This window comes from Argentina silus, assembly GCF_951799395.1.
Source record: "Argentina silus genome assembly, chromosome: 4".
Lineage (NCBI taxonomy): Eukaryota > Metazoa > Chordata > Actinopteri > Argentiniformes > Argentinidae > Argentina > Argentina silus.
The window spans coordinates 18,681,132-18,707,835 of record NC_139658.1 but is presented as its reverse complement, the minus strand read 5'-3'; the positions used below and the strand labels follow the sequence as shown (position 1 = coordinate 18,707,835).

At 42.8% G+C, this 26,704-nt stretch overlaps 3 protein-coding genes across 3 annotated transcripts; 2 read left to right on the top strand and 1 right to left on the bottom strand.

Annotated features, from left to right (window-relative positions):
• Positions 1-2,626: 2,626 nt before the first annotated feature.
• LOC310804003 (tetraspanin-31-like) lies at positions 2,627-7,485 on the top strand. Its single transcript, XM_083669044.1, has 6 exons — positions 2,627-2,805; positions 3,813-3,980; positions 4,217-4,297; positions 4,616-4,750; positions 5,193-5,303; positions 5,530-7,485. The coding sequence occupies exons 1-6, from the start codon at positions 2,743-2,745 to the stop codon at positions 5,602-5,604; spliced, it is 633 nt and encodes a 210-aa protein (XP_083525170.1). The 5' UTR covers positions 2,627-2,742; the 3' UTR covers positions 5,605-7,485.
• A 150-nt stretch (positions 7,486-7,635) lies between these two features.
• On the bottom strand, positions 7,636-12,844 carry cdk4 (cyclin dependent kinase 4). The gene is made up of 9 exons (XM_083669043.1): positions 12,647-12,844; positions 11,423-11,491; positions 10,547-10,767; positions 10,020-10,155; positions 9,660-9,827; positions 9,393-9,502; positions 8,769-8,819; positions 8,539-8,674; positions 7,636-8,247 (listed from the first exon to the last, which is right to left on the bottom strand). Exons 3-9 carry the CDS (start codon positions 10,762-10,764, stop codon positions 8,146-8,148), a joined length of 921 nt encoding a protein of 306 aa, XP_083525169.1. The 5' UTR covers positions 10,765-10,767; positions 11,423-11,491; positions 12,647-12,844; the 3' UTR covers positions 7,636-8,145.
• Positions 12,845-18,118: 5,274 nt separating this feature from the next.
• Positions 18,119-26,438, top strand: LOC310803168 (E3 ubiquitin-protein ligase MARCHF9-like; the record flags this gene model as incomplete). Its single annotated transcript, XM_083667853.1, has 4 exons — positions 18,119-18,457; positions 24,864-25,019; positions 25,164-25,356; positions 26,107-26,438. 4 exons carry the CDS (start codon positions 18,119-18,121, stop codon positions 26,436-26,438), a joined length of 1,020 nt encoding a protein of 339 aa, XP_083523979.1.
• Between the last annotated feature and the right edge of the window lie 266 nt (positions 26,439-26,704).

The window sequence follows — 26,704 nt, the reverse complement described above, 5'->3', positions numbered from 1 at the left end:
TTGAGTCCTTCCATCTCTCTTTGAGTCAAAATAGAATCTCTCAAGCATGAACTATAAATAGTGTCTAAATGTAGTTGTTTTCTCCGAAGCTGCACTTCTGAGAAAATGAATACCTTTTCTCATTGAGTTCATAAAAGGTATTGTCAAAGAATTGCCACAAGCAACACTAGAGACACATTTTTCTGAGCTTTCGTATTTAAAATCTTATGCACTATGTATGAGGTTCAGCCTAGAAATACCACCTTCCTAAGACTTCAAGTATTGACTCCCTTAAATCAATAAATGCTTTGCTGAATAAATGGTAGTGTTGGTGCTTTGTAGAGTACAGAGTGATATGTGTGTTGTGGGTTCAAATCCAAACCCAGGCAGAGGATCAACTCTGTTACACAGACAGGCTGGCATAAATGAGTGAATGGTATTAATCCATGTCTGGCTGTATACAGTTGTGTGAACCCATGTATTGTTCGTGTGTGTGTGTGTGTGTGTGTGTGTGTGTGTGTGTGTGTGTGTGTGTGTGTGTGTGTGTGTGTGTGTGTGTGTGTGTGGGCCTGTATGTTTTGTGGGGTTGTGGGTAGATGTGTACATGACTGAACAGAATAAGCTGGAGGCTAGCGAAATGTTGGTAATACAATAATACACCATTACTCATGTCAAGGGAGTTATATCTAGTCTAGTATATGTGTGTGAGTCCAAGAAGGGTGTGTGTATGATGACTTCCTTCCCTCTCTGTAAAGCCTACGTGTTATGGGAAGAGATGCTGCTGCTTTCTCAGTCTCATTTATGAACCAAGACACACCTACATCATTTCTACCTTATTTCCTCTGTTCTATGAAAATGATGTACTGTCATAAGTTCTCTGTAATTTCTTGCTATTAGTGTTACCACATCCCTGTAAGATGTGTTGTTACCCATTTACACCAGACATTCAATTGGACTGGAGGCCTGTCTGCATACCACAACCCCATTCTGAAACCCACCAGACCATAAACTGAGTCATTCAGTGGCTAGTAGAGAAGCTTGAGTAATGTTGGGCTTTAAACATGGTACAAACACTGTGTGATATATTGCCAACAATTTGATATTAACTTTCAAAATGACATTCAGATATACAGACGTCTTTGGTTTTATTTCAATGACACTTTATGACAACTAAAAGGTCTCAATATAGTCTACTGCTCTAAAACGCCTTCCAAGAGAGCATCTGTTATTGCAGGAGGGGTAGCGTATCGCCGCACAGGAGACACATGACCTGCTTACCTTGGATGGAGTGAAGGTAAACTTTTAAGCCAGACCGCAGTTGTTGATCTTCAACCCTCTCAAGTTGCTTAAAAAGTCTTGCAAAGTTGTTTTTCACAGTTTCATGTCGCTTTACCTCGGCCCGAATCGCATTCGACTGGGCTAACTTGTTCCTGTTCATCTTGGCACCTGTCTCCGGTGAATCGAGGTGCATTGACATTCGCTGTCCATCTGCGCGCACTTCGACCAACGCTTTTCTCACTGTATTTAGTTGAGACCATTAAATAGGCCTATAAACGGGTGATCAATCATCCAACACTTGTCTTATTAAAACGAGTGAATGTCCCGTGAACACTTTTTCCTTTCAAAGTCTACTTCCTTGTTAAAGCACTTCAAGAATGCTGATGATGATGTGTGATGCGTTTATCCTCTGACAAAACATGACACCTGATGGAGAGATACTAGAGCGATCAGAAGTTCACTAGAATAGGCCGTACTGATTTATTCTTGCATTATTGGGAACACATTTCTGTTCACCATGGCAACCTGTTTGACTTGTTAATTTAATGTATATGTAGGCTAAGTTGTAATTTCTATGAAGCTCTGATTTATAAATTCTGCCGTAGATTGAAGACCCATCTCTTCAGGCTACATCTTAACGGTCCCTCCTAAAGACATCTTCATCCCCACTACCACCCTGTAGAAAAAAAATAAAATAATAATCCTTCTTCTAGCATTGTGACTGCCTATGGCCCCTGGTCTGAGCATTGATTACTTTATCTTATGATGACTGATGGATAGATGATTCACTTACTTAAACAAATGTATTTGTTGTAAGTCGCTTTGGATAAAGGCGTCTGCTAAATGCCATAAATGTAAATTTAAATGTAAAATGTATAAAAGTTTGCCCTAAAATTGGGTTTAACAAGAAGCATTTTTTCGTTTCAGGTAAGGCTACATAAAATCAGTTGTGAAATTGTCAATAATGTTGAATTAATCATGATCACTTGTATTTGATTTATCCAGTATTATAGCCTCCACATGCAGACACGCCCCTAGGCACTGATCTAAGATCAGCTTACTCTCACAAATACCTACCTCTAGTGTGAAAAACTCAAAACTGGCCCTAGATTTGAGGACAACTTCACCATTATTCCCAGCAGCTTCATAATCATCAATGTCAAGGTTGCACTTTTCTTCAAGTGCGAGTGCGCATGATTGATGATTAGTCGAAATGTACTCTGTGATTCAAAATAACCAATAATGAACAAATTTGGTCAAAGGAAAATGAGAAAAACAACGGTTGTTGTCCAATAAGGTTCCTTGGATACTTTAGTCCACCCACTCAGCGACGTTGACAGTGACAGGATATCCGCTAGAGGGTTTAAAGGGGCAGCGGTGTTGTGCGTCCGCTAAGTTTATCTCTCGAAAGTGGACGAAATAGTGAATAAATAACTGTAGAAAGTGTCCGCAGCATTTGGGACCATTTGATAGAACATCTTCAAAATGGTGTGTGGAGGATTTACGTGTTCTAAAAATGCTCTTTGTTCCCTCAACGTGGTGTACATGGTAAGTGGCTAGCCGCTCGTAGCTACGTTCGGGATGTTTCCTGAGCTTGTCAAGGGACGATATAACAACGATAGCAGCTAGTAGCTACTAGGATCAATGTCCAAATTATGTCACTGAGATTGAGAAGCATGTTAGGGACAGGTAGGTATCTTGAACGTACTGTGTTGTCATTAGCTGGCACATTGGTGACTGTAAATAGTATCACATATCAACAAGTTAGCTTGTAGTTTTTGTAGAGGGACAACAAACATGATTTATTTGATGAAGGTTGTACCCACAGTCACTGAAATCATCGCTGTCGTCATTAGTAGGTATCTAGTGTGCGTGCTAGTGTGACATAGTGGCTAAGGACGACGTCTCCTGTTGTTGATCCTCATGGATTGTGTATTTTTTTTATTTATAATTTTGCAATACAACATCTAAAAGTAAACGTTATTTCATTGTCATTATGACATGCATTCTTCGCATGATGTTGACAGGTTTGCCACAGCAGGCTCCTGGCCCTCGTCTCGTGATAGAGGCAACGCTGTGTGTGTTCACTATCAGTGTGTCAGCTGGCTGTACCACTAAGTACCGCACTAGTCATTATTCAGTGAGTCACTAAACTTGTGGCGTGATGCTCTCCAGTCACTGACTATAACTAGTTGCATAAAACTGTTGTCATCACACTATCGGCTCTAAACGGTTGTCTCTTACATAGGCTAGGTTGTCCTTGATTAATTACTGATTGTTATCCTGTACAACACCCAGACATGTGTTTCCCTTTTTAGAAGGAGGCCTCAGTCTCAGAAAATACCACATTGAGAGACTTTAATCAGTTTAGCACATTTTCAATGTCTGTTGTGCTTGTTAGAGTAATTTGGTGGTATGTTGTTTTCCAAAAAAGGTTAGCTTGTGCTGCACAATTGTCTGTCTGTCTGTGGCGCCTTTGTGCGTTTGAGCATGTTTGTGTACAAACACATATGTATGTATATTCCTTCACTCTCTCCCTATCTTCTTCTCTGCAGTTGGTGGGTCTATTGTTGATTGGAGTGGCAGCTTGGGAAAAAGGCTATGGCATCGTGTCCAGCATCCACATCATCGGTGGGGTCATCGCTGTGGGCGTCTTCCTCCTGCTCATCTCCGTTGTGGGCCTCATTGGGGCCCTCAACCACCACCAAGTCATGCTCTTCTTCGTATCCTTCTCCTCCAGTCAGTGTGAACCAGTCTGGGCTACTGTACTCAAATGTGCTGTTCAAGGTGTCTTTTTGACGCTGAATCCTTCAAAATTATTATTATATTATATGAATTATTAAAATAGAAGAATTCGCTCTGGGTTGTAAAAGGGCATTTTCTGGGATGTTTTAAATACCCCTTCTCCTCTTCTGTGCAGAATGTATTTGTATTTCCTTGACTGCTCCGCCCTCTTCAGTACATGGTTGTTCTGTTCCTGGTGTTCCTCTTCCAGTTTGGAGTGTCCTGCTCCTGCCTGGCTATTAATCGTGGACAGCAGGTCTGTCTGTCTGTCTGTCTGTCTGTCTGTCTGTCTGTCTGTCTGTCTGTCTGTCTGTCTGTCTGTCTGTCTGTCTGTCTGTTCTCCTCTTAAGGACATTCATTCTTCACTTGCTGTAAATAATAATAAGCATTGTGACTGCCAATGGCCCCTGGTCCTAGTATAGATTTATTTTTCTTATGATTACATATGAATGTATAGATGATTTACTTGCTTTAGACAAATGTACTTGCTGTAAGTCGTTTTGGATAAAGGCGTCTGCTAAATGTCACAAAATGTAATGTGTCTCCTTCCCAATGCTTGTATTTGTAAACTCAGGTGAAGCTGTTGAACGCTACATGGGGGATAATGAGCGATGACACACGTGGGGATTTGGAGACCAAGCTTAACTGTTGTGGGCTGCTGAACACTACCTTGAGCCAGGATCAGTTCGACAAGCATATCTGCAAAGCAGTAAGGGCAACACGCACTCATGCACACGCCAGGTAGCAGTTCATTACTGATGTCCATCTCTTGGACTGGGAGTATACTGCACCAGCAGATTTCTCGTTGTGACAACAGCTCTGTTCATCAGGAAAGAAAATGTGTGGTTTCTCTAAAAGACCCTTGCTCCCTGGATGTGGTTGTACCTCTCCACTCTGCTGACCTCAACAGCTCTCTAAACCCCTAAGCCTAACTATTAGTAGACTAAGAACAAAACCAGCACTTTAAAGATTTCTTAATAGCCAACGGAAGTTGGTGGTATTTGTATTTATAGTAGTGCATATGATAATACATAGACAGGCTTACAATATGGAGACATACAATACAGAATACATTAGCATACGGGATACAAGAATAGAAAGCGAAAGGTCAGTTTCAGCATCACACTCTCACTCCCCCTCTGTGGTTGTAGGCTTGCACGTTGACAAAAGCCTGTGTCCCCTGTGGAGAGAAGATGCTGGAGCATGCCAAAGAAGCCCTGAAGATCCTGGGAGGAGTGGGACTTTTCTTCAGCTTTACAGAGGTCAGCAACCATTGATGATTTATGTCACTCTGTTGTGAGTTAATATTGTCACAGTTGTCCTTTCTCTAAAAAGTGTCTTTCTTTTAACCCAGCATGTGAGAAATCTTTTCTAAGAGGGGAACTACCTGCACCCATATAAGCCCTCAAACATGCACACAATATGAACCCATCACAAAATACCACATTGGGCGCACACACACTTCTCATGACTGTTGTTCTGTTTCAGATCTTGGGTGTGTGGCTGGCCGCACGCTATAGGAACCAGAAGGACCCAAGAGCCAATCCCAGTGCGTTTCTATAGGAACAGTGAGGCTAATGAGTGAAACATCTTAAAACACAAACCATGGCACTGGATACATGCACACACACACACACACACACACACCACACACCAATATAAAAAGTTTTAGACTCAGACACACAGACTAAGAGCAATTAACATCCCACTTAGGGCCACTGGTTCAAGGCAAAGTGAACTACATACGGTGTATATGGAGTAAATATGTGCATCATATACTGTATGTCAGCTAATAGTTTTGCATTGGCAATGAACTTGCATGTGAACCACCAGCATAGCAATGTGTGATAGCATGAGTAAAAACACTTTATGCAAGAACAATCTATCTTTTAAGGGTTTTGCTAACGCCAGGGCAAATGTTAAAATTGTGCCAATATATTGACTATCATCTTTTTTTTGTTGCTTTTATGATTTTACTTTCATCATAGTGTGCAGTTTGTGGCCAATGTTTCCTTACAGAAAAAGGTACACCAGATGTGTCGTGCCACTGATGAGCATATACACAAGCTAAAAAAGAGAGGGCCTTTCAAGAGGAAAAGAGGTTTCAAGTGATCTTTATTTCCTCATTGCACTTTATTCAACACACATACATTAGATCTGTCGTCTGTGTTATGGTACTATAGACATTAAAGGAGGGCTCACACACTGAATAACACGTCACTATGTAATATCAGAGGTTTGTCTTCATCAGTCAGTTGGACTAAAGATTATGCTTTTTAAAATGCTAGGGTGAGGCAGCATGTTTTTCATGTCTCCTTGCTCTGTCCAGCTGGTATGCACCTCTACAATTGTTGCTTTCAGCGAAAAAACATTTTTGCCATTTTTTGTTGTTGCATGTGTTCGTTTTGTTATGTTCGCCAGTGTTGATGGTTCTCACACACTTCTTAATTTAAGTAACAGGATTTGGTACTCCTTGAACAGTGCCAGTCTGATATCAAGGCCTAAAAGGGGGTGATTGAGAGCGAGTGGTTGGCAGGCAGCCCAGGAGGATGCCATGGACAACAAGCTTGTTGTACGGTCAAGATGACCAACAGATGCCCTTAAACCAAAAATGATCCTCCAACTGCAATCTGGAGTGTTTCAAATGATCCCTTCCTAACATTATTAGGAAAAATGGAAGTGCAGTTCTTGAGACAGAGATGAGGAAGAAAAGTTACTCTTGGTGAGATGAACTACAAGGTTAGATTGGAATTAATTTACAGTAATCTGTAACAATGAAGGGAAAAAGGAAAATGTGGTGTATCTTACCTGACATTATGTGGCAGTTGGCATTGTGATTGGGTGGTGACTATCTGCCTGCTATAGAAAGGCACTGAGACATTTCAAGGTCTTTGGGGGAAAGGTTTACTCAATCTGTGCAAACACATGCGGAGAACTGGTTGTATCACTTTCCGCTTGATCAACTACTTGTCATAGTTTCATATTATCATGTATAATTGTTTTGTAATTAACATTACCAAGGATTCTTTGTCTACCTTTGTTCATAGTTTTTATTGCCTTATTTTATTTATTTGACAGTTCCGAATAATCTTATTGAAACCATGCTGGGGGAATGTTCAAACAAGCAATGGCTCTATGGCTTCCAAACACTTTTGTACTGTGTTCGAAAGGTGTTTCTTCCCCTAAAATCTCGACATGATTTACCACAAAGAATATATAGAATATCTCTTGATAAGTTGACTCATTCTGTCATGATGTGGGCTTAACCCTGGTATTGACTTCCTGTTCTAAATTGTCTTAAATTTGCCATTATCCTTATCATCTCACTTCTGTTCTTTCTTCTGTTGTTGTAACTGCCTTTCAACCCACTGTCTACCTGATTACATACTGATGTTTTATTTTGTGAATCCAATTTTCCTATTAAATGTCAATTGTATAGCTATGCTTGTGCAGTCCTGTCGTTCTTCTTTGAATTGGTGTTAAGAGATCAATAACTTACAAACAAGATATGCGTGGAACAAATTCCTGATAGGAATGTAAAAGAGTGTAGAAGACATTTCTAGAATACAATTAACAATTAATTAATTAAAAAGGCACAATTAGAGAAGGCTAGTTTAGTTGATGATTGGAGCAGCTTTTATTAGTCTCGGCAGTACTCAGAGATTGCAAGGTGTTCTTGGAATGAAGGTAGGAATGCTTGGTGCAGAAACACATTCTTTGGCCCGCAAACCTGTACTACAAATGCCACTAAGGTTGTGTATGTGCATATTTAAAAACAGAAAAACGTTTAGGCTATATAATATATTATTAAAATAATGACTCAGGGCAGTTATTCCATGCTGAATGTGTGTTTCTGGGTGCACTTAGGGAATGAGAAAAAAAATAAAATCCATCCCTCTTCAGTTTCATATTGGTCCTAAGAACCCCACTTCTCCTCCCCTAGACCTCCTCCAGAGGATCTATTGGGTGCGTCTGTCTGCAGGAGTTGTGTAGTAACATAAAAAAAAGAGGACACAACAAAGGACCTGTGGTCTGAAAGTACACCAACTGGATTCAGGGCTACACTTCCTCACTGTCCCATTCCTCCGTGTCATTCACTGCATTTCAACCATTGGTTTGAGTCTCTTCCTCCACCTCCTGGAAATATGGGTGTTCTAGAGCTTTCAAGGCAGAGATCCTTCTCAGGGGGTCAAAGGTCAACATTTCCTGTGGGAAGAAAAGAAAGATTGAATTCAAATATGACACTACAACATGAGTGAAAAAATAAGAATGTATCTGTATTGTTTCTCCTCATCTTTACTTCATTAATCATAGCTTCAACAAAACTTAACATGTCTCATTTACCAAGTTAGTAAATGTATCAATTTAGCCAGGATGCACACTAACCCAAATGGCATTGCTCATCCACTTCTCCCATTTCGCATTTCAAAAACAAAGTGTCACATATCAACGAGGCGAAGTTTCACCAGGGCTGATTAGAGAACCCAGATGTCTTACCAGCAACAGTTCCGCCCCCTGCTTATTGATCTCAGGAACGTAGTCTGTGATTGGGCGGAGGCTGAGAGGGCTGAAGTGCTGTCGTGAAAGTGTGACATCAGCAGGCCACTCCTGTTCCGGCGGCAGGCCAATCACACTGGGTAAAGAGAGACAGGAGCATTCCAGTCAGTCCAGTGTTCTCCAACAGCAAGGATTGAGCAAATGTGACAAGAGATTAATTTAGTACTCACTTAAATATTTTCCCCAGTTGGTCCACTTCAGAGTCTCCACAGAACAAAGGTCTAAATGAGAGAGTAGGTAAAAAAAAGGGTTAGTGTGGTGGTGGTTCTGGAAAATGATAAACGTTCATTGCTGTGACCCAAGAAGCACAGACTCCATGCCCAATCAGTCCTGTCCTATTCTATTGTTACAATCTTGTCTATGAGAGATTAAAAGGTCTGGGGCTGACTCTCCCCTGTGTGCATTGGTGTGACCGCACTGATAAAAATCCCCCAGTCCCCAGTTAATCAGAGTGCCACAGCGGTATCATACAATACTGCAATTCTGCCACATGGTAGCAGCAGAATGCAAGAAATGAGAGCAGTCACATTCTTGCCAGGGATTGGCTTGCGCCATGAAAAGTCATGTTGCCAAGGTGGTCATTTACTATATTTTATATATTTCAATATCATCAACTAATCCAATGGGGTATAAATTGTTAGATCCACAATGTACATGTGTCTAAGTACATGCTATAGACCTACATGTTGAGACTAAAGTCTGAATACATTATGTTGAATATTACTCCCCATGGTAATACTAACATCAATACCAAATGTAACTAACTAAATCACGGGCCCTGCTTGCTCACTCACTTGCGTCGGAACATCTCGGCAAAGATGCAGCCAGTGCTCCAGATGTCCACAGGTGTGGCATAAGTGGACTGGAGCAAGACCTCAGGAGGCCGGTACCACAGAGTTACCACCTGAGGGAGACACAGAGGTAGAGAACTGAAGGGAGATTGAAAGTAACAATAAAAAAAAAAAAAAAGAAGACTGCTGCAGATGGAGGACCTGTCAATCATCAACAATGTTGTGTTGTCGTTGTGTGTGTGTGTATGTGTGTGTGTGTGTGTTTCTTACCACAGGTGTGAGGGCCATGTGGCAGCTGTAGATCCTTGCCAGTCCAAAGTCAGCCAGCTTCACCTGGCCACGGCTAGTCACCAGGATGTTCTCTGGCTTCAGGTCTCGGTGCAACACACGGTTCGAGTGTAGGAATGCCAGACCACACAGCAACTGGTGCATCAGGTCCTAACACCCACAGGAGGACACATTTAACCTGCGCACCAGGCTCGGTCCACACTACAGTCAAGGTGAATATCCTTCCAACACATCCAACCAGATTGAGAAGGCAACCCATGTTGACTTAACACCTGGTCCTGTATGCCTACAAGCCTGGCTCAATTTCAGTCCCTGACCCCGTCACTTTGCCTCGATTCTTACCCTGATCCGGCTGGCAGGAAGGCCCGGGGCCGGGGCCTTCTCTAGGTAGGTCTTGAGATCCTGGTCCACATGCTCAAACACCAGTGTGACTTTAGTCTCCTTGTCATTTCTCAGAGTGGCACAAACATCCATAAGCCTACGGTTCACAGTCAAACAGACAGACACCACCCAGTCATTCACCATGTTCTGAAGGGGAGATATGCCATGGTGAGTCAGTAGGCAATACACTTTACAGAACCTGCTTTTCAAAGACAAACCAGTGAGCCTTTGTGCATTCCAGAGACGTCTGAGGTTACATATGTGGGTGTAATGTTGCACAAGATGCATGTCAAAGCTAGATTTCACAAGTCACAACAAAACCAACCCTGGAAAAGTGTGAATAAGAAGGTTTACAACAGTGAATGATCACATATAATGTGTTGTTTGTGAGAGAATGAACACATAGGGTGTGTGCGTGTAATCATCAGTGTTGGATTCACAACCAACCAACCCGCTTAGATAAAAGTTAACCAACTAAATTGTCTTACTTGACCACATTGGGATGGTCAAACTGCTCAAGTCTCTTCAGCAGAGCAACCTCTCTGACCGTGGAGATAGGTAGGCCATCTTGGTCCGTCTGCACACGTACACTCTTCAGAGCCACAAACTGGCCACTCTCCGGGTCCCGAGCCTTGTATACCGTCCCATAGGCACCTCCTCCTATCTCTGCCACTGGCTCATACTGAACCCCACTGCTGTGGGCCATGGCCTGGCTCACAGACAGATGGACGAACAGAGAGCAAGACAGCAAAGGACAGCAAATGATAGAAAAAAAAGACAGACAAATTGACATACAGAGAGAGAGAGAGAGAGAGAGAGAGAGAGAGACAGACAGAGAGAGAGAGAGAGAAAACAATTATTACTGAGTACTTATTACAGAGATCTGGATCTGTCCCTACCAACCCACTTTCTGCCCCAATGTTCTCCAAAATGGAGGACCACCTGTCTTAGATCCAGCTCATTGCCCCGTCTGCTCCCTCCCACCCTTCACCTTCTCTGGCATTGCTCCTCATTAGCTAGGATCACACTTCTGCATTCCACAGCTGAAGAAGCTGTCGGAAAGTGTGTGTATGTGTGTGTGTGTGTGTGCATGCGTGTGTGTGTGTGTGTGTGTGTGTGTGTGTGTGTGCATGTGTGTGTGTGTGTGTGCGCATGTGTGTGTGTGTGTGTGCGCATGTGTGTGTGTGTGTGTGTGTGTGTGCATGTGTGTGTGTGTGTGCATGTGTGTGTGTGTGTGTGTGCGCATGTGTGTGTGTGTGTGTGTGTTTGTTTGTATGCATGTGTGTGTGTGTGTGTGTGTGTGTTTGTATGCATGTGTGTGTGTGTTTGTATGTGTGTGTGTGAGAATGGGGTTGGAATCCGACCTGATATCCAACGAGACAAGGGTTCAGTCAACAAGACATTCCTGTGGTCAACCACTTAGCGCTGGCTCCCTGCAGACATGGATGGGAAAGAGTTGAGGATAGGGGAGACAGAAAAAGAAAGAAAGTTAGATTTGACATTCATTTAGGTACCATAGGGTACTGCACTCATGGCTATTGGACGTAAATCCAGAAGGAGAGGAGACTCATCAAACGTAGTTAGTATCTATATAAATGCTTGTGGACAATGTCAACAATCTGTCAAGAGCACATGTAACTACTGTATAATGATGATTATAAAGCCACCATAAACTCATCAGAGCTAACAGTCCGGATGTGGTCACCTGCATAGTACATCAACAATAGGCCAGGAGACCATATCACATCTGGCATATTGGCAAATGCTCCTAATATACAAAACTATAAATGCCCCACAGACATCTAAAACTGGTACTAGATTATTACATTATAGGATAACTTTAAAAGCCCATAACCTTTTTAGAATCTAGAAGAGGATGAAAGCATGTTATTGCTGTTATTAATAAATGCAGCAAGAAAAGTAAATATTTTCGTTAGACCAAGCCAGCGATTTTGGTAAGGCTCTACATTGAGTTGCCCCTAAACGTGTGTCGTAACACTGACTGTAGCGACAATATATATATATTAACATGTTCTAGGGATTTAAATAGTTGTTATTACACAATTATTATTAACTGTCCTTATTACACTATTGTAATAACACAAATTGCTCAACTCCATTACTTTGCAATTAGAAAGAAATTACCAATGTACTATAACAGCACCTTAAAACCATTTCAATGCACTCTGCTAAGACATTTTTTATAGGGCTCGTGGCAAGACGCAGAACAAAACGAAAGCCCCCTCAACACGTGGTGTTCGTCCATAGCAGACTTTCTTTGTTAATTAATCGGACCGGACAGAGTGGATAGGCCACATAACTTCTCCAACGCTGTTAAACACGTCTCCTGACGTGGCAATAACTTGTAAGTGTAAAAACTGTAGCCTATAGTGTTCATTGACAACGGGGGCACAAATCAAGACCTTATAATACATTTAATGCAGATAAGATGAACTGTTGAACTTGCTGCTATAATTTTGGTTAAAATAACAAACAATGGGCCCTCAGACTAACACGAATACATTGCATTAGATCGTATCTGCTTGATAGAAGTATTTTACAATATTTTATTGATATACAATACTTACCACGTTTGTTGTTTTGTAGCAGGTTAGCCAAATTGCGATTAATGCATAAACGAAATCATCTTTTTCACTTCCTCTGAGTATCAAACAACATTCGTGGTAACTTCGCGTGGGTGTTTATGCGAAGATTGGGTGGAAGAAACTGTTGCGGATGTCTTCGATCAAATCATTCGATTTCACTTCGGCCTTACTTGACTTTTTCTAAACACTGACAACTCTTGGTGAAGCGAGGCGCTTCCTGTCGCTTCAAGGCGGAGCTAAGTAGGCTAAAAGCCACTTTTTACCCCCACAATTAATTAACTTCTAATATGTGCTTCGACTGAACTTAATGAATGTGTCTTTCCAGTAATGTATATGCTGTTCGATGATACATTTACTTTTGTGCTCTTGTTTTTATAATGAGATGAAGCTGAGTCAGTATTTTGGAGTGGGGGTGGGGGAATCTGAATCTTTCTTATGTGCTTGTTCAAATGCTTTTTATCTCCCAAAATAATAATAATTAGGATTGCTTTCTTCCAGAGACAACTTATGTTATGACCATATAGATTTGAAGACTTCGTCTACAAGGCTGCCGTTATGATGTCTCTGCCCCCGGCTTCTCGCGCGCAGAGTTCCGTGTCGTGGTGAATGGTGACCGGCCGTTTCGAAACCCCTCCCAGCTCTTTTCCGCGCTGCGATTGGCGGAGAACTGCTGTTGCTAGGCTCATCCACCGCTCTGGTTTGCTGGGAGAACCTCCTGCATTCCAAAGGAAGTATTCAGAATGAGTGATTCCACTAAAATTATTCATTCCTGTGTGTTTTTAAATTTTTACTCAGAGCATTCATTTGTTATAGGCTACCTAATTAGCCTCCCATTTGATTTTACCTGCTCAACTAAATTATAAATGTCCAGTGAGGGAGTGTCAGAGACACAGATATCACATTTTCATCTGCAATGTAAAATGGCATGACTTTCAAACCTTTGAATTTATTTGATGGCTATTTGTAAATGAGACCGGGGCAAATGCATCAACACCCAGACTCATACCTCTCTTCAGAATTAATTGCATCCTGTTTACGAGGGGACTCACATTCTGTCCAAGAGTGTAACGCAACACCTCATAGTGTTAGAAGTATACCATACTCATAATGAACAGAAGAATAAATCCCAGGTGTGGAAATTGATTTGTCACCAGCATCAGACACAGGGATATTAGGCCTATCCACAATTATCCAAGGAACACAGAGCCTTGATGGCAGTGGGACAGGTACAATGTGAATCACAGGAATGTCACACCTGAAACAGGATTACGCCCATGGTTTTATTAGAAAGCATACTCTTCACCTCCTGCTTAAACATGAGAAAGATTTCCTTTTTGAGATTGAGCCACTGGGAAAGGTGATGGGTTATAATAGTGCCCCCTAATGGCATGGGAAGAAAGTCACAGCACCTCAGCCACAGCTTGCATCAAAAGATTTGCCTACTGTTTTACAAAGGTCCAAAAATGGAACAACACAATAATTTCTTACCAGGTATGATTCTCTAAGAACATCACTACAGTTCTGTTAGCATCAGTGACTGAACCTGGCCTCTAAATACATACGTTGTCCATCATGATCCAGCTTGGAAAGTTCTCCTAATAGCATTCAGAAGGTGGCAAGCTCTTTTACGTCTCAGTAAGTTTCCATCATCACAGTGAATCTTGGGCAAACGCAGGGCCCCATCCTGCCTGCTAGCCCTCCAGAGGGCCCTCTGCCAGGACGCTCCCTGCCATGCGGGCCCATATGCCGGGGTATATTTCACTCAGAGTGGTTGAGTGTCCTAGCAGTAGCGATAGCTGCACTGAGTTGGGATGACCATCTGTCCACCAGCAGAGATAGGAGGGCCTGGACAGCCCGCAGCCTGTCAGCCAGAAGAGCATAGAGCAGGAAGATCTTACGTCTGTGAGAGGGGGACTATAACCTTATGATATCTTATTTTATGGAAACTCGTCTGTAGAAGTGAGGAAAACATTTGTAAGAGCCCTGGACTTTCTATATCCTGCTCCATTTAACTACAGTTTAGAGAAAGCAAAGATGTGCCCTCTCAGATAACACTATTTCACTTTTTTTTTTTATGGTCACTTTTTTTCCATCACACTATGACTCAGTTTCCCTTACAATAACAGAAAAACACAATCATGGACAAAAAGTGGTTTGACTGATTGACTTGAAAGGACCCACTGTAAGAAAAAAAAAAAAAAAAAAGACTGATTAAGGTAAGAACTCTCAAGACCACAAGAAAAGAAAATTCAAATCCTGAAAAGAAATGTTTTTGTAAACAAGCTGCTGCTAGACAGTTGGAGCAGAACTGGGATAGTTCTCTTTGTGCTTTGAAGGCACTGCCTGCCAGCACAATCTGTGTGCATTTGGTGTGGGTGACGTGGCTGAGTGCATAGAGACAGACTGTGCTCAGCTGGGGCGGCGCAGTGTGTGTGTGTGTGTGTGTCTGTCTGTGGGTCTGTGTATGTCTGAGTCTTTATATGCAACATAAGTGTGATGGCGCACATATGTATTATGTCTTTGTGTTTTTGTGGGGTTTGAGTGTATAGACTGATGGACACAAACCTGCACATCCTTCAGTAGATATTTCAGCTAGCCAATGTGACATATGGTGTTGCTTTGCTCTTGACCAATAGCCAATATTGTGTCCCTGTGACACAACCACCATCCTCTTGTACACACTGCTTTGTTCCTGACCCCTCATTACTTTTGAATGCTACAGTACCATAGACACCAAATGGTCTTTTCAGAATCGCAGAAGAACATCCCATCAATGCTGGAGATATTAGTGTGTAAATGTTTTTTTTTTTGTTGCTATCCCTTTGATTCTAATAGGCACACACAGTTTGTTGTCTTCCCATTTCCCCTGAAGTTTGATTGAAAACACATTGTATTTTACAACAACAACCCGAGGAGTGTTTCCGACTTTTATGACCGAAGTTAGCGTGTTCCCGATGTAATTGTGTTTCAGCACCATGGACAGCGCCCGTAAACTGGATGGGCCCAGCTGGCCTTGACGATTGTAAAAGCATCGGCTAGAGAACGGTATAAGTAAACCGTAGGCTATACCAATGGAGTAAAAGGCTTATCATAAATGTCTGCTGGTGGGGCCTAATTGTTACTTTGGTTCATTACAGATCACTTTAGCCGATAATCTATATAAAAGGTCTTTGTAAAAAAGAGAAAACAGTGATTGTTTAGATTTTAGTTAAAGCTAACTTAATATTTTCACATTTTAAATGCATCATATCCTTCTAGGTCTAGATAATTCTAGGCTTATTTCCTGCCTATGTCCTTCCCCCCTACTGTATTTACAAAAATAGCAGTCTTTTCTGTAAGTAGTTTTAATTTATTTTTTATTTGTATTATTGGCCTTGGTGCTTGGATCAGTGTAGGCTTTTTGCGCTCGGCTGCTTTATGTGGAGCCGACTTAGCCGAAAGAATGCATCGAGCCGACAGTGCATACGCCCCCTGGAGAGTTCTACCCAGGGTGCCTCTCAGTGGGGGTCAGACAGCAATACTGGGGTTTTACTCTCTCACATCCTGCACTTTCATATTCATGCGACTTATGTTTTTTTATCTGGGTGTTCTGGAACTATAGTAGGACTTGTTTGATTTATTTGACAACCGGTAGGCTACTTCAACTTCGTGAAAATAACATGATGTAGGTATGGGTGGTGGTCAACGTTTCAAAGTGTTAGAGGGCATCATCACTTTATGGTGTAGTAGGCTAGCCTATGCTGCGGTCAGGTGTCTGCTCAGGCCTATAGGCCTACCTCTATTCAAATGCATTCAACGGCTCACTCCCTTGTCCCGTAGCAGGCTGGGCCTAGGCTTCACAGGCAGCGTTTAGATTTCCCGGGATACTCTAACTAGCACGTGGCCGCCACGTCACATGGAAATCAGCACCTCGGACAGCGGCTTCTGCCAATGCGCAGCAAAACGGCGGATCATTTTTTTTCCTCACCGAGAGACGGGGGAAGGCAAATTCATAAGAAAATGAGGGGACGACAACGATAAAGATAAACATGTCTGTGTTTCAAATAGCATGTTTTCCCAGGATAGGGTCCTCCGTTTGTCTGTCCTCGAAATCGATTTAGATGGAGGCATATCTGCTAGGCTATCAGTAGCAAGTATTTCATCGCTACCATGTAAAATAGTGTTTATTGTTATTGATTGAACTGACGTGATAGTATTGTTTGTAAACGACCCCGTTATTTGTAAGTTAAGTTTATCTGGGATGACGATGTAATCGTTTAGTCTCATTCGTCTTTTCGGGGGGTTCTTCCCTGCACCTTCGTTCTTCCTGGTATAGGCTACGTTGTGCAGGAATCGTTGCAGGAAGAAGAAAAAACAGCATGGAAATTCAATGGATGTGTGTTTTTCTACAGATTTTTGGTGTCTCGTCCGATCCTGTTTAAAATGCGAACACGTTGGATTGTAAAGTGGCTCTCGGACTTGTGTGGAGGGGGAACAGTGTGGGACGTATTCTGTATTTATCAGCCTGAGAAAATACAGTAAGGAAAAAAAGGGGGTAAACACGGGTGATCTGATGGCTAGCATGCCACTGAGGGACAAACAAAAGAGAGATGATTGCCATCTCGTCTAATTTTAACTCGCCTTTTTGTACGGCCTGAGCAGATGAAAGCAACACCCAAATATGACTCAGTGGATTTACTGATGCCATAGCGACATCTGTTTTTTAATAACGTTTTATATTATCCCTGAGCCTCCGACGTTCCCCCGCTCCGTCTCTCGCTGCCCTCTCTGCAAGCGATAGAATACCAAATTTTCGTTGCGAACCTTGGACAGCTCAGCTCCTCATATATTCCAGGTTTGCATTCGTGCCATAAGCGACTGAATCGAAAATGTGCGTGAAGCGATTAAGTTTGATCTTATTGCCATTTAGTTATGACCATCGCTCACACTGAAACATATTATTGTTTTTTGTATAGGCATCCGCTGAATCGCGAAACAAAACAGCCTTTGCCCATCCATGAAAAAACTTCCGCATTGGCTTAATAGCCTACACATGCTGTAACCATACAATAGCCTATGTAAGAAAGAGTGATACTACTCTATTTACATTGTAATATTTGAATTTATATTGACCGGGATTTGTGCTCAGCAGCCATGCTTTTCATGGACACCTCTGATATTTTGTTTTGATAACCATAGCCCATAGCTGGGCAGGCTACTTGAACCAAATAGCACTGGGTAGGCTAATAATAATAATAATAATAATAATAACAATAACAATAACAATAATAGTGATAATAATAACAACAACAACAACAACAATAACAATAATAACTATAGCCTAATAGGCCTAATAATAATAATACAAAAAGACTGCTTGGCTCTCCCAATCGTGCAGAAGACATGCCTGATTGATCCAACTCCATTTATTGATACGTTCTTTCACCCCAAAGCCGCATATTGCCTATGTAGTTCATGATGTTTAAGTATCGGATCCGTATGTTTTTCAATGAACTGAAAGTTCTGGTTTTGATGCGGTCTGGCTCAAGACGAGGGACCGATTCAGACACAGACCCAGACAGACGAACAAGCATGCGAGGGCTCGGAGTGGGTGGCTGCGGGTGGCCTCCGTTCGACTGCTCTACCCGGGATGACGAGGAGGAGTACTATGGTACTGACCCCCGGCCGCGGAGCCTGGCGTTCGAGGAGAAAGATGCGAAACTTCAAACGAGCCTGGACGCTGTGTCGTTCAGCAGCCTGGCTAGTGGCATGAGCTCGCCGCAGTGCCGTATCTGCTTCCAGGGCCTCGAACAGGTAGGCTTCAGTCATAGCTCCTGCACCAGGGCTGGGGGTCAGTTCTGTTCTATTAACATTAACTGAAGTCCAGTTCAATAATTGCAATAATTTGTTTTCAATTATCTTATAATAAATTAATTGATTTCAGTCACTTCCTGAATCTATGTAGAGTTGAAATTGAATTTACCTTTACCCTGCCCTGCACCTCAAATTCCCACCTGCCACTTAGGTCCCTTCAAGGCTTTTAACTTAGGCATACTCCTCAGTGGGGGAGTCTTGTAGCATGGAGGAATATGCAATCATCCTACACCCATCCTATTGTTTCCCATCACTTAAAGTTATGACCATGTTAGTTTCTAAAGATGCCAAACACATTTTCAGCTTTTTTTTGTCCACTGGTATGCTATGTTACCCATCAAAACAAAGTGATGCTATATCTTGTCCAACCATATATTGCAGAGAATGTCATGACCTGGATACACATGATGCCAGAAGTTGGATTTTATGAAGCTTTGGCCCTATTCAAATACTTTCATAATGCATCCCAGAATCCCAGAATTCTAAATAAGGATGTCCATGTGTGTAAACATTGATTTGTGACCTGTTCCGTATATGAAATGGTTGAATAATGCCACCCGGTTCTCTCCCTATATTCTATGGTCTGTGTAAGTGCTTGTGCCTGTACTTGTTGCCAACCACATTAACCCAGAAAAAGCATTTAGATCCTTATCTGATTGTTATGACTATATCTATTCTTGATCAATCTCTTGGCCAATACCAGACCTGTGTGACAGCTGGGGTCCCAAGAGGATTTTAGCCATTGGAAAATCTTGTTAGGATTTCATCACCGGCATAACAGGAAACGCAAGTAATGTAAAATGAATTGTAACAGTGTTGTAGGCAGCGATGGCAACAGGACATACTGTACAATCACTAAACACTTTATTAGGAACACTATACTAACACTGGGTAGGGTGTCCCTTTGCTCTCCAAACAGCCTCAATTCTTCATGGCATTGATTCCACAAGATGTTGGAAACATTCCTTTGAGATTCTGGTCCATGATGACATGATTGCATCACGCAGTTCCTGCAGATTTTTCAGGTGCACTTTCAACCTGTGAATCTCCCATTCTACCACATCCCAAAGGTGTTCTATTGGATTCAGGTCCGGTGACTGGGAAGGCCACTGAAGAACACTGAACTCATTGTCATGTTCATGAAACCAGTTTGAGACGACTTTTGTTTTGTGACATGGTGCATTATCATGCTGGAAGTAGCCATTAGAAGATGGGTAAATTGTGGCCATGAAGGGATGTACATGGTCAGCAACAATACTCAAATAGGCTGTGGCATTTAAGTGATGACTGATTGGTATTAATGGGCCCAATGTGTGCCAAGAAAACAATCCCCACACCATTACACCACCTCCACCATGAGAAGGTGTTCCTAATAAAGTGCTCAGTGAGTGTAGACATTGAAATATATGAAGTAGGCTATACATTCTGGTAAAGCTATGTAATGACCTTTGTCATTGTGTGGCACGATTAAATTCACAGGGGATTCAAAGAAGATTCTACGAGATATGGTCAAGAAAAGATAAGACACATAAATTGTTCCTCAATTCAACATCTGTTGGTTTATATTTTCTGGTTTAAAAACGGGTAGATCTACCAAATCCCACTTCCTGTGGTCTTATGTGCGAACTGAATAATAGAAAAAGTTGTCTTTGGGGCTATTTCATCGTCAAAGAGCCAATAAAAAGGTCCATGTTTAGTCTAGTTCTATGGGCAAGCCAATGGTATCATAGAGAAGTCTCTGTTGCACCACGTCCCATTATATAGCTATACATGGAGAGAATCAAATTAGACATAACCCTTGAACACTTTTAATTAGGCTTGGTGGTGTCCTTTGAAAGCAGGCACGTGGGTCCATTGGAAGAGCAGAGATGACAACATTGCTTGGAGTTGATTTATTGGAGTGTCATAATGGAGACTTACTGTGCAGATGAATTTGAGAAATGAAGAAGTCTCTGGGTCTGTGAGAGGGAGCGCTGTTTATAGTGCACTAACCCTATCGCAAATCTTAGTCAAGTATTATCCCACCTCTGCACAGGGAATGATAATCCTTATTAATAAAGACCTTTGCATGTGTATGAAATGGGTCAAATCCTTTTATTTAGTTGAGAAACCTATGAAGAGCTTAGGAGGAGTTTAAAAAATAGTGGTCAAAGAAGAGAGGTAGAGTCTTATCCTGGATGAAAGTTTTAGCAAGTATGGTTCCAAGAATATCCTTTAAAAGGCAAACTAACTCCATTGTCAGCTGTGAGGTAGTGTGCAAGGATGTACCGAGGCTCTGCTCTGTGCAAGACTGCTGATGTGTAAGGCATTAGACTGCAGGCATATTCTGACATTCTTCCAACATCTCTGGAGAGACATGGAACCTACAATGCCCACAGTGAATTGTCTTTAACATGGACAACAACTGTCCTACATGCAATGAAAGGAGATATTGAGATATTGAGCTATTGATTGCACTGGTTATCTTGTTATTTGATCTATCAATAATTGTGATTGTGCCATGAAACAGCAGTTAAAAGATAACACAAAGGCTACACAATCATATACTGATATTGCTACCAAGCCTTTCACAACCTTACACTTCTTCTAAAGAGAGGCGATTGAGAAACTGATATTTACCATGTGGATGAATCTAATCACCTTGTGCATGAATACATTTATTATGTTTTTTCATGCTGTCTGTCTCGTCAGACAGAAATGTTGAGACCAGAGACAATAACAACCTTTTCTGTCACCTCACTGTCTGGTTTTTCAGGGAGCAGTAACTCTGTGTAATTGTGAACATATCCACAGACACGTGTGTGTCTGTATGTGTGTGTGTGTGTGTGTGTGTGTGTGTGTGTGTGTGTGTGTCTGTGTCTGTGTCTGTGTCTGTGTCTGTGTCTGTGTCTGTGTGTGCGTGCGTGCGTGCGTCCGTGTGTGCGTGTGTATGTGTGTGTGTTATTATTGTACTACCCAAATGATATGGACCAGAGCAAGATCATAAAGGAGAGATGATAGGAGATGGGGAAAGAGAGTGGGGGAGGGGAGAGAGACAAAGGGGAGAGAGAGAAGGAGAGAAAAAAAGGAAATGAAAAAAAAGGTGGGTAAACCCTTCTCGCTGTGGATTAATAAATACCACAATATTCTTGACACACAAAAGTAAAATGATGATCATATTTCTCCCCTGTCATAGTTTCTAAATATTCTCCCTGGATGAATAGATTGCACAGGTTAAGTGTCTCAACAGGTGATGGCCCGGCCTCCCTGGTGTTTGCCATTTACCTCGACAAACACAATTAGGCACCTTGTCAGGAGCCATGAAATATTCATGCTCATTAACAGCCTGTGGCGGACGCCAGGCCCTCCGGAGTGCGGGTTCAGGGTTGATGTCCCGTTGACACTGTTAACCTGAGACTGGAAGATGGACAGTTTGTATTTGTCAACCAATGTGTCATGAACCCCTCCCCCCCTCTCTCTCCCTCACCTCTCTCTCTCTCTCTCTCTTTAGCTTAACCGTTGTTCTTCCTTTCCCTATCATACAATAACATACATACCATATGCACCATAGCTCCCAATGTATAATGACACCATCAGTTTATCTACCCTTTCTCAGAATTTGATAGTCATAACATTGACACTCTCTCAAATATGCATGGGGCTCATCATCAGATCCCCAGATGACACATTGCAGGATTGCAGTCATAATGACATAATTGTTTCCCTGATTACTCTGTAGCTTTGAATCATCGTGCCATATTGCAGGTTCACCTGTGCCTCAGTAATATTACATTCATAAAGGCATCATCGGTTACTTAGCTGTCCACGTTATCGGATTTAGAACGGTAATATGCCTTAGATTGGCTTACCCTTGAATTAGTCCATCTAATGTAGCTGGTACTTTCTTGCCCCAGTCCCTTCAGTCGATGCTAGCTGAACCATCAACGAGCGTGGATATTTATATGCCCCAAAACAAAGCCTATTTACGTAACGTTGTTGTGATGGGCAATCTGCGTGTTTGGGGAATCAAATATCTGTCCCACCTATGATTACTCAATGGCATATTCAGTTACTCAGTCACTCACATTCTCACGCATTCCTTGTAACCCCGATATTTACCCGTATTCCTGATAGTAAGACATGTATATACTGTACTGCAGGGGGAGGCTGGTGGAGGTAGAAATCGGAGGACAGGCTCATTGTAGTGCATGGAATGGAATGTGTGTTTGATACCATTCCTCATTCCATTCCATGTATTACAATGAACCTGTCCTCTGATTTCTACCTCCACCAGCCTCTCCTGCTGATTGCTGATGAATGAGCAGATATGTTCAGGTTTAGTTGGCGGTTTTGGAACACCAGAGAATGAGCTACACTTGGGATGTGCTACAGCTTGCTGTGTGGTTGTGGAATTCAAATCATATTAAAAGAAATCTACTTATTATTGTTCAATACCACCATTCAATAGAGGTAACAAAATCTGGAGAGAGAGGAATGAGAGAAATGAGCCTGAAGTTGCCATCTAAAAGTGTAAGTAATTCCTGACTTTAAGTACCAGCACTGTGATTCCTCTATATTAAGTATGCCCATTGAAAATGCACCATTTAAATGCTCAAGTGTGTTTTTGGAGTGAGTGTAATGGTAGGGTTTACATCGCAAGCGACACAAGCCATCGGCTTTCTGGATAGCCATGCCACAACGGCAAACAGTGAGACGTGTGCGCTGACTCACCGACCACCCCTCCCGCCCCTCCCTCCCCTCACCCGTCCCCCCTTCTTCTCTCTCCCCACTCTTCTCCTCTCCCTCTCCACAGCAGCCCTGTGGCTATCTGGAATCTGAACACACATACACACACATACACACACACACACACACACACACACACACACACGCACACGCACACGCACAAACACACATACACATACATGCACTGCAAAAAAAAACTGAGCAAGCTTTAACTATACAACATCAGCTTGCCAAAGAGAGGAGACATAGAGGATATGAGAGAGAGAGAGAGAGAGAGAGAGAGAGAGAGAGAGAGAGAAGGAGGGGGGGTGTAAGAAAAACAATGGGAAGGGGAAACAGTGAGGAAGTGAGTGGGGGGGGTGGGGGACAGAAACGGTGGATGAAAAGATAAAGCTGTTTGCACTTTAGGCATTTAGAAAAGAGCAGGAACAACAGGAATGGGGAGACATGGGGAATCATTATCACTGTGGTAATGAGGGCATTTACAAAAACATACAGGCTTATTCCCACACACTCCTCTGGTACTCTCTTTTCATTCATTATCTCAGTTGCATTTAGCTGTAATCCTCCCAGCCCTCGCCGTTCTCTATCTCCCGTCCTTATCCCTTTCCAGCCCCAGGTTCCTGTCTTCAAACACAAACAAACCATAGCTAAGTACCACAGCAATGATTAAGTATGGTGATGCTCTAGACATCTCAAAATTATCATTGCAACAAATACTGATATAGAATTTGACAATTGTTGGTGTTTCTTGGCTTTTTACCGGAGATGGTGTCAACCATTTCCGTGGGGTATTTCTCCAAACCATAAGGATTAACAACATTCCTTCACAAATCATGTACCACTACCAGTAGTCTCAGTATTCAAGGAGTATTCTTTGTCAGGGAATGTGTATTGCATAATGTCCTCCTACCCTTATTATGTACTTACTATAATGCCCCCCTTACTTATCGACTGACATTTATGGGCCTCTTTCTATACACACCTGCTTCCATCACACAATGTCATTCACCTCTAGAGTGTGTCCAATCACTGTACTCCATTTTGTATTGTGTTAAAGTGCGCTATCCTGGCACATTTATATCATCTTATTACCATGGAGATGTGTTTTCCTGTCCATCCTTTACCGAAATAAATAATGATGACAGGACATAATGGAGGGGAATAAAAGACCAGATGATGGGATAAGTCCCTTGACCATGACCCCTGACCTCAGCCAGTGGCTATGACATGACATTGATCTTGTTTATGTGGATCTCATGTTGTCCCATGGATTCAGCCAAATGACGCAAGCTTTTAGGTAGCAGTAAAAGACTATTGTTTGATGTTGTCCCAGCAGCACTTATAATCATACGATGACGTTCATCTCTATGACATTGACATAGAATTGTGTTGCAACAGTGTATTCCCAGTGTGTATTCTTAATTGCATTGTGTTCCTAATTGCATTGCATTGACCGAGTTCCTGCGTATTCTGACTCACCAAAAATGTTCCCTCAGATTGATTAGATAACCATTGACCAAGACCAGAGTTGCCCATCCCTGTAGTAGATGCATTCAGAACTACGAGAGCCTGCTGATCTGAAGCCTCTCTGAATGTTGTTGCTCTCTGTGTCCTGCAGGGGGAGTTGCTGAGCCCCTGTCGCTGTGCCGGCTCTGTGCGCTGTACCCACCAGCCCTGCCTCATCCGCTGGATCAGTGAGAGAGGCTCCTGGAGCTGTGAACTGTGTTACTTCAAGTACCAGGTCCTGGCCATCAGTACCAAGAACCCTCTGCAGGTATATTCTGTCTGTCTGTCTGCCTTTTTTTCTTTTCAAGTAATTGTACACTCTTCTCTGTAGCATAACATTTGTGCACCGACATCCACCTCCACATGTCTCGCCTCCTTGACTTCACCCCCTCCCCTCCCTCTCTCCCCCCAGTGGCAGGCCATCTCATTGACGGTGATAGAGAAGGTGCAGATCGCTGCCATCATCCTTGGCTCTCTGTTCCTCATTGCCAGTATCTCGTGGCTGGTGTGGTCCTCCCTCAGCCCCTCTGCCAAGTGGCAGCGCCAGGACCTGCTCTTCCAGATCTGCTACGGCATGTACGGCTTCATGGACATAGTGTGCATAGGTAAGATATCTCAGAGTGGAGATTACTCTGTATTCTTAATCAGTGATTCAAGTGTGACAAGTGGTTTGAATACAATTAATTTGAGTTGGACTGAAAATCTTAAGGATATGCAGTTCTTCTTGGTGGCCACATCATAAATCCAACGAAAGACAAGACACACATGGATACCTTTTGAATGTGCAATATGCTTTGGTAAATGTGTGAAAGACGGACTGAGTGCATATTCATCAACATTTGTGATTGGTCAGACTTATTTACATCTTTCCAGGATCTCCATGGAATGCATCTTTCCAGGATCTCCATGGAATACCTTGTTATCTACCTCTATTTAACATATGAGTGTTCATGGTATTTGAGAGAGAGAGAGCGTGAGCGAGAGAGAGAGAGGGAGAGGGACAGAGAGAGAGCATCTGTGCAGCATGAGTAGTTTGTTTTGGTCGTTTCTGTTTGTTTTTCTACCCTTGGTGAGGCCGTGGTCTGTGCGATATGTCTGCCCTGCAAATGTACAGCACTGAAGAGCCTAGTACATTCAAACTGTTTAAATATTTACACCACACTTGTGCCTAGGTGGTCAACAATCATTTCTTCTTCAAATAGTTTTTCCCAGAGTATATTCTTTTATTATATTATATTACACCCCACCCCACCCCTCCCTCTCTCTTACTCCTCTTCACTCTCCCTTTACATTCACTAATGTATCTGCTTCTCTCTCTTTCTCTCTCTGTCTTTCTCTGTCTGGCCTCTGTCCAGGCCTTATAATCCATGAGGGATCGTCTGTTTACCGGATCTTCAAGCGCTGGCAGGCGGTGAACCAGCAGTGGAAAGTACTGAACTATGAGAAAGCCAAGGACCTGGGCGACCCCATCAGCTCCAGCAAGGGTGGGGGGCGTGGAGGAAGGAACCCTCCCCATGGCTCAGCCGGAGCAGACAGGGGGGGGCGAACAGGCCAGCGTGTTAGGACTATTCTCAACCACCACTGTGGCTACACCATCCTGCACATCCTCAGCCAGCTGCGGCCCAGCGACCCCCGCATCAGTGCCACCGCCAACCGTGAGGTGGTCATGAGGGTGACCACCGTATGAGACTGTGCTGCGCGGCAGGGGGGGGGGGGGCAGGAGCTGAGGGGCAGAGAGCTTTGGTTATGAAGGGTAGGGGGGGAAGCGGAAGATGTGGCCAACAGCCAACAACCCTCCCACACACATACAATCTCCCCCAAAAACAAATGACTCTCACCAATTGCCCCTGGCCTCACCCCCCCCCCCCCCCCCTCCGCTCTGATTGTCTCCTTGAGCCCAACACGTGATACAGTGAGTGAGAGGGAACAAACACAAGGGCATGGACGCAGACA